General features: G+C 41.2%; 1 protein-coding gene across 2 annotated transcripts in view; it reads left to right on the top strand.

Annotated features, from left to right (window-relative positions):
• The first annotated feature begins 4,526 nt into the window (after nt 1-4,526).
• GALK2 (galactokinase 2) overlaps nt 4,527-8,062 on the top strand; it is a 172,852-nt gene continuing 169,316 nt past the window's right edge. The window contains exon 1 of one of the 2 annotated variants that reach the window (XM_006831671.1): nt 4,527-4,635. Coding sequence is in view for 1 of the 2 variants with exons in the window: in XM_006831670.1 (XP_006831733.1) it covers nt 4,597-4,649 (53 nt within the window). In the remaining variant the exon portion in view is untranslated. Of the gene's footprint in view, nt 4,650-8,062 lie in introns of both variants that reach the window. The other variant, XM_006831670.1, reaches the window with a different exon arrangement.

The raw sequence follows: 8,062 nt of genomic DNA, 5'->3' as shown, positions 1-8,062 counted from the left end.
GCATAAAATTTTTGTTTTATGTCATTTTGTTTTTTGTTTGGTTTGCTATCTGCACAGAAATGGCTATCCTTTGAGAAGATATTAATTATAAAGTGTACTAATTAGATTTATTTTTGTTAGTTTGTAATTTAGACTCTAAACTTTATTGTACGTATGACTGAATGCAAATAAATAAATACATATGAAAAACCAAGAGGTTCAACATGTTTGAATATATAAATACTATAAAATTTACAACATGGTTTACTGTCTGATATATTTAATAACAGCCAAATAAATGAATTCTTAAAATGACAAAAACCATGATTTTTCTATCCCACATAATGGTTGAAAACTTAAAACGATAATAGTATGTGCAAAGTGCTTACTTAGTAAGGAAGACAGTAGAAAACAAGTAGTATTTATTTTCTTTTTTCGTGTCTATTTGGGATTTTCTTGTCGTTTGAGGAAGTTCTTGGGGAGTACAAATGGTGTTAGCTGAAAGGTTAGAGGTTCAAGTCTATTTAGAGGCATGTCCGAAGAAAGGCTTGGCAATCTAGTTCCAAAAAAATCAGACAGTGAAAACTCTGTGTTGCACAGTTTTACTGTGACACATATGAATTTGCCAGGAGTTAGGGTTGACTCCTGAGTCACTGGCTATTTATTTTTAATAGTTTGAGACAAGTTATTTTAAGAACAATGCCTATGAAAATTATAATACGGTGGTAGTGGTGGTATGCTGTGGAGTTGGTTCCGACTTACAGTGAGCCAGTATAGGGTTTCCGAGGCTGTAAATCTTTACGGGAGCAGAAAGTCTCATCTTTCTCCCATGGAACTGCTGGTAGTTTCAAACTGCTGACCTTGAGGTTAGTAGCCCGACTTGTAACCACTATGCTACCAGAGCTTTTTGAAAATTATAATTATACACTAATTTAGTAATAAGAATTACTAATTATTTCAGTAATTATTTTAAAAACATATCTCACTAGGGTTTCATCAAGCACCACACATTCAGAGGCAATATGGACTCTGGGTTCTACCACTCATCTGTCAGTTTGTCCTACTGTGGTGGCTTCCCTGTTGCAACAATGCTGGAACCTATACCACCAGTATTTTAAATACCAGCAGGATCACCCAGGGTGGACAGGTTTCAGATGAGCTTCCAGACGAAGAAAGACTAGGAAGAAGGAGTGGCGAACTACTTCTGAACGTTTAGTGGAACATTGTCAGATAGTACCACAATATTAAATATTGAAACATAGTGTATAGCACTAGAATATTGTCAGATATAGAGCCCCTCCGGTTGGAAGCCACTCAAAATACAACTGGGGAACAGCTGCCTCCTCAGAGTTTATGGTAATGATGTGAATGGAGTAAAGCTTTCAGGACCTTCATTTGCTGATGGGGCACAACTGAAAATGAAGAGAAGCACTTGTAAATATCCATTAATAATCAGAACATGGCATGTACAAAGTATGAGTCTAGGAAAATTGAAAGTTGTCAAAAATGAAATGGAATGCATAAAGATTGGTATCTTAGGTATTAGTGAGCTGAAATGTACTGGTATTGGCCATTTTGAATCTGACAGTCATGTGGTTTAGTAAGAAGTACAGTCAGAGTGCTCCTTAAAGCCAGGATGGCCAGACTTCGTCTCTCATACTTTGGACATATTATCAGGAGGGACCAGTCCCTGGAGATGGACATTATGCTTAGTAGAGTGGAGGGTCATCGAAAAAGAGGAAGACCCCCAACTAGATGAATTGACACAATGGTAGCAGCAGTAGCCTCAAGTTTAGTCAATGAGTGTGACCGTGGTGCAGTGTTTTGTTCTGTTGTGCATAAGGTCACTATGAGTCAGAACCACCTTGATAGTACCTAACAACAACAACAACATGGACTCTGGGTTATGAGTCTGGAGACCTGTGTTTTAACTCTAGCCTTGATAACTTACTTCCTTATCTGGCTTTTGTTGTTGTTGTTAAGTACCACTGAGTCGATTCTGACCCATAGCTACCCTGTATAGGATTTCCAAGGAGCAGCTGGTGAGCTTGAACCACCGACCATAAAGTTCAAACGACTTTGCAGTCTGATGTATTAACCCACAGTGCCACACCAGGACTCCTACTAGTCATTTCAAAAAAGAGAGATTTCCTATTTACTATATAGGGTGGTTTCCAGTTCCAAGATGCTATAAATGTGTATAGCTGTAAAATAGAAGTATGTTGTTGTTGTTATGTGCCGTGGAGTCGGTTTTGACTCATAGTGACCCTGTACAGGGGTTCCGAAGCTGTAAATCTTTACGGGAGCAGAAAGCCTCATCTTTCTCCCACGAACAGCTGGTAGTTTTGAACTGCTGACCCTGAGGTTAGCAGCCTGATTCATAACCACTTAGAAAAAAACAAATTTCAAGGAAAATAATTCTTTTTTCAATTTAACTGATGTTTCTAAAACCATTAATATTTTTTTCTCACTTAGGTTGCCTCTTCATTCAAACCTATTTATAAAAAGTAAGACACATAAACATTACACTGGGTCATTATTGTTGTTACGTGCCATAGAATCTGTTCTGACGCATAGGACCTTATATAGGGTTTTCAAGGCTTTAAATCTTCGTTGCAGCAGAAAGCCTCACCTTTCTCCCGTGGAGCAGCTGGTGGACTCGAACTGCTGACATTGTTGTTTGCAGTCCAGTGCTTACCGTACAGAGCCAGCGTACTCCTATCCTTTCTGGGGTACATATTGGGATACAAAAGAAAGAAGATGGAATCTTTCCTTTGGAAAATAATAAGTTGGGTGGAAAAAGAGAAAATAATAGTGAGAAAGCAGCCCAGAGACCAGAGTAGCTTTTTTTTTTTTTTTTTTTTTTTTATGTACCAATTATAGTAAGAATCCAAGAGGGTACCAACAAGTTTTCTATCCTCTGGCCACACTTTGGTATCATTTACACTTTAGAGCCTCCTCACCTCCCCGCTTTATTGAAAACTCCATTATACACCTATAGAAATTGTGGACTGGCAACTTTATGATTCTCTAGGATTTTATTACCCCTAGTATGCTGAGCTCTGGTAGCGTAGTGGTTACGAATCGGGCTGCGAACCTTAAGGTCAGCGGTTCGAAACTACCAGCCGCTCCGCGGGAGAAAGATGAGGCTTTCTACTCCCGTAAAGATTTACACCCTCGGAAACCCTGTACAGGGTCGCTATGGGACGGACCCGACTCGATGGCACTTAACAACAACAACAACAGTATGCTGAGACATCACTGGACCAATAAACAACATTCTTATCAGCGGAGAAAAGATTGAAGTTGTCAAGGACTTCATTCTTGGATCAACTAACAACTGCTAAAAGAACCAACAGATCTGTTTTGGAAGAAGTGCAGCCAGAGTGCTCCTTGGAGGTCAAGATGGCCAAACTTCGTCTCTCGTATTTGGAAGTATTGTCAGGAGGGACCATTCGCTGGAGAATGATATCATGTTTGGTAAGGTGGAGGGTCTGAGAAAAAGGGGAAGACCCCCAATGAGATGGATTAGCCAAGTGGCAGCATCGATGGACTGAAGCGTGGCACCAGTAGTGAGGTTGGCCCAGGATCGAGCACGAGCAGTGTTTCGTTACTGACCGGATGGCACCTAACAACAACAACAGTATGCTGAGAATATTGGCCCGACCCTCCTCAACTTGGGAACCTTAGAATAGCTAGGTTGCCAGGTCTTGACTTGGGTTTAATCTCAGTATTCTGAAGAACAAACTGTACTGATTGACGGTCAATTAACCTGAATTTTCATTTGATTTTTACTACATGCTGCAAGGTCGGCGGTTCAAGTTCACCAGCTGATTCTCGGAAACCCTGTACAGGGTCTCTGTGAGTCTGAACCGACTTGATGGCACTTAAAACTAACAACAACCATGAGTAGGTCACTTTACTGTCGACCTTGTGGATCACAGTCCAGTGCAGATCCTACAGAGCCACACCGGAAGGTAACTGAAAAATGAAGGGTTTGAGATGATTGTTGTAGATCAAAAAAACATATTATTTCCGCTTTCCCCCCATTAATGCCTTCATTCTGGAAATAAGTGTATACATTTAAGTCAAGTGCTGCATTAATTTTATGAAATTAATACACAATTAGTAAGAAAAAAAATTTGTGTTGTTCGAGTTGCTGATTATCAAAGCAAAATACACTAAGTTTCAACTTTAAAACGAAAAAAGCATCTGTTTTCTCAATGGCGTTATGGAAGCAGTGGGAAACAGCAGCCTGATAGATCAGATGACAAAGGTGTGTGAAAACTTATCCACAGGGTGCAGAATGGACACCTCTTAGTCAGCTTTGCATGCTCTGAATGTGCACCGGGTTCCAGCGAGTCCTTAGTCGCTGGGCGCATAGAGCGATGGCCGTACCTGACAGTGGCTGGGCGGGTCACCGAGCGGAGCCCCGGCAGGAGGAGGAGCAGGAGGCGGGGTCGCCGGGGAGCAGCCACCTCAGCGAGGCTGCAGGATTTCCGGAGTGCAAACTAGTGGCTCCCGGAAGAAAGCGGATCCTGCAGCATGTCTCGTGATTGATTTGGGAGCCTTGCTTCTCCGCTTGAAATTGCTGAGGAAAGAAGGATCTGGCCAAACATGGCTGCAGAAGGCCCTGCTATACGTCGGGTCCAGGTGGCAGAACATCTCAGGTGGGGGAGAGACGCTGCCCTTTGGGATTGGTCAGGTGCAGATAGGGTCCACAGCTTCGGGTGCTTCTTTGGGGCGCTGTTATTGTCCCAAGGATCTGACAGAACCTTTGAAATTTTATGAGGCCTCGGACTGTACTTGCAAGACCATGCCGCAAACACTTTCCATTTGTTTTTCATTGTAGTTGTGTTTTGCTGCATCCGTGCAAATTCTTAAAGAAAGTCAAGAGCTGTTTGAGTTGTCACTTAAATAATTAATCTGCTGCCACTGCTTTAATACAGGATAACTAATAGTTTGTGAAACCCAGAGGAGAATTTTTTCACTTAAGGTCGTCTTGCAGATACTTTGTAAACATATTTTGACTTAAAACCAAAAACCACACCCACTGCCATCGAATTCAGACTTATAGTGACCTGTTAGGACGGAGTAGAACTGCTCCAGTGGGTTTCGTGTGGCGCTGTGGGTTAATGCGCTGGACTGCACAGTCGCTTTGAACCTCAAGGTAGGCGGTTCAAGCTCACCAGCCACTCCTAGGAAACCCTATACAGGGTAGCTATGGGTCGGAACCGACTGAATGATTCAACAATAACGAATCCTTACTGGAGCAGATTGCCACATCTTTCTCCAGAGGAATGGCTGGTGGGTTAAAAGTGCTGATCATAGCAACTCAACAGGTAACCCACTATGCCACCAGGGTACCTTTCAATTTGACGTTGAAGACTGAAATTTCTTTGAAGTGTCTCATCTGCTACATTAGCTCAACTGCTTCTCAAAGGTTGGCTTCTCTCACACGTTCCTGTTTCTAACGTTTACTTTTTTTTCCTGGTATAGCATCCATCCATCCTCAAACTCTCCCTACTTCCTGGTTTATTATTGTCATGTATTGACAATATTATCACATAGTAAAACTTGAAATTACTGTTTCACCCTTAATCTATCCAATAGTATATATTCTGTTACCAGAAAGAAACTGTTTTTGGTTACTGGGATCCAATGCAGTTTTGGACTACTTCTAAATGTCTGTGGGTGTCTTAATATATTCTCTGGAGTTGCTTGGACAGTACTTACATATTTGAATAAATTAGGATACTTTTAAAAACATGTTCAGACAAGATGCAGACAAGATTCATGAGATATTTGTTACGTGATAATTCATGAAACACATTTATGTAACTAATCCAGTTTCTTGTAGTTTAATCATTTACAGAAAACATTTCTACTTAGAGATTTCTTATATGTCTCTATTTTATTATTTTAATCATAAGAAGCATTATTTCTATAATTACCATGTGAGGATAATGGTAACATGTACATATATTAATATTGAAGAATTGTCTACTATATTTCCTTATTGTTATTTTTTGCATTTGTCATTTTTATAGTATTCATTTCTATAATAGATTTTAATTGGGCACTATGTGCTGATCAACGGGTTGTTGTTGTTCAGTGCTGTAGAGTCAATTCTGATCCATAGCGACCCTTTATAGGGATTCCGAGGAGTGCCTGGTGAGCTTGAACTGCTAACTTTACAGTTCAAACCAACTTTGCAGTCCAGTGCATTAACCTATAGCATTATACCAGGACTCTGGCGAACTGATATACCTATGAATAAAGCTTTCTCATGAAGTTTAAATATTATCAAGGGAGACAGACAGTAAATGAGATCAATAAGAACATTAATACAATAAAGAAAGCCAAGGGTTATACAAGGGCAAGTCAAAAAGTACTGCTACAAAGTAATAGTTGTTGGTGGTGGTAATGTGCTATGAAGTCAGTTCAGACTCATAGTTAGTGACCCTGCATAGAGTTTTAAAGGCTGTAAATCTTTACAGATCAGAAAGCCTCATCTTTCTTCCATGGAACAGCTGGTAATTCGAACTGCTGACTTTGAGATTAGCGGCCCAACTCCTAACCACTGTGCTACCAGAGCTCCTTACAAAGTAACAGAAACCTTTATTAAACAAAAATAACAAAATGTGAAGCTATTGTTTCTTGACATATCCTCCATATAGGTCTATACGTTTCTGAAGATGTTTCCATCTCTCTAACCCTTTGGCCCTTAGGATAATGCACTAGACCACAGGCCTGTTTGAACTGCAAGGTCATCGGTTCAAACTCACCAGCCTCTCCACAGAAACCTTATACAAGGTTGCTAAGAGTCACAACTGACTTGCCAGCACTTAACAGCAACAACCCTTTCCCCAAGAATTCTGGGCTCTTTGATCCACACCATGTCAAAGCAGCAATTTGACTCCCTCAAGGAACTCAAATAGTTTTCCTCTTAAATGTTCTTTGAATTTTGGGAATAAAAAGAAATCTGAAGGGGCAACGTGAAGGCTGTAAAGTAGACGGGTTAGGTTTCCCAAGGAAATTCCTGTAGGACAACCCTGGCTACCCTTGAAGAATGAACAGGTGCATTGTTGTGATGGGGAAAAAATTCCTTGATGCAACTTTCCTGACCCGTTTCTCACCAAAGCAGTTTTTCTTTTTTTAGAGTTTTTATTGTGATTTGAGTGATAGTTTACTTGGGAGAACATTGGTTTTACACTCATTGTTTAATTGCAATGATAACAATCTCCTCTGTGCATCATCATTCAACAGTATTTACTTTTATTCCCTCTGTTTTTTGTTTTTGATGTACACAGAAACACTTAGGAATATATAACCAATTAAACAACCAAAGGGCACATTCTGCAAGCCTGCCTCCTGGCTGCCATCACCCAGTCCCTCTGTTTCTATGAGTCTAGAGTCCTCAGCTCCTCTCTCTCTTCATGTCCTCATCTCTGCCTCCATCTCTGATGTCGCTGCTTCTCTGGATGTTGTTGCTGTTAGGTGACATTGAGTTGGTACTGACCCATAGTGACCTTATGCACAGTAGAACGAAACACTGCCTGATCCTGGGCCAACCTCACTACTGTTGCCACGCTTGGCTCCACTGATGCCACCATTTGGCCAATCCATCTTGTTGGGGGCCTTCCTCTTTTTCTCTGACCCTCCACCTTACCAAAAATGATATCCTTCTTCAGCGACTGGTCCCTCCTGACAATATGTGCGAAGTATGAGAGACGAAGTTTGGCCATCTTGGCCTCCAGGGAGCACTCTGGCTGCTCTTCTTCCAAAACGGATTTATTGGTTCTTTTGTTAGCCCATGGCACTTTCAATATTCTCCTCCAACACCATAATGGCTTCTCTGGTTAGGGACCTGCATTCTGCTCATGCTCTTCTACCTTGATAGTACTAGGGTCCTCTGTTCTTGGAATGTAAAAGGAGCTCTGGTAGCGTAGTTGTTACGAATCGGGCTGTGAACCTTAAGGTCAGCGGTTTGAAACTACCAGCCGCTCCGTGGGAGAAAGATGAGGCTTTCTACTCCCGTAAGGATTTACACCCTCGGAAACCCTGTACAGGGTCGCTATGG

Source organism: Chrysochloris asiatica, unplaced genomic scaffold (assembly GCF_000296735.1).
Source record: "Chrysochloris asiatica unplaced genomic scaffold, ChrAsi1.0 scaffold00004, whole genome shotgun sequence".
In the NCBI taxonomy this organism is placed as follows: Eukaryota; Metazoa; Chordata; class Mammalia; order Afrosoricida; family Chrysochloridae; genus Chrysochloris; species Chrysochloris asiatica.
The sequence above is the reverse complement of the archived record's forward strand: the minus strand, read 5'-3'. Positions and strand labels throughout refer to the sequence as shown.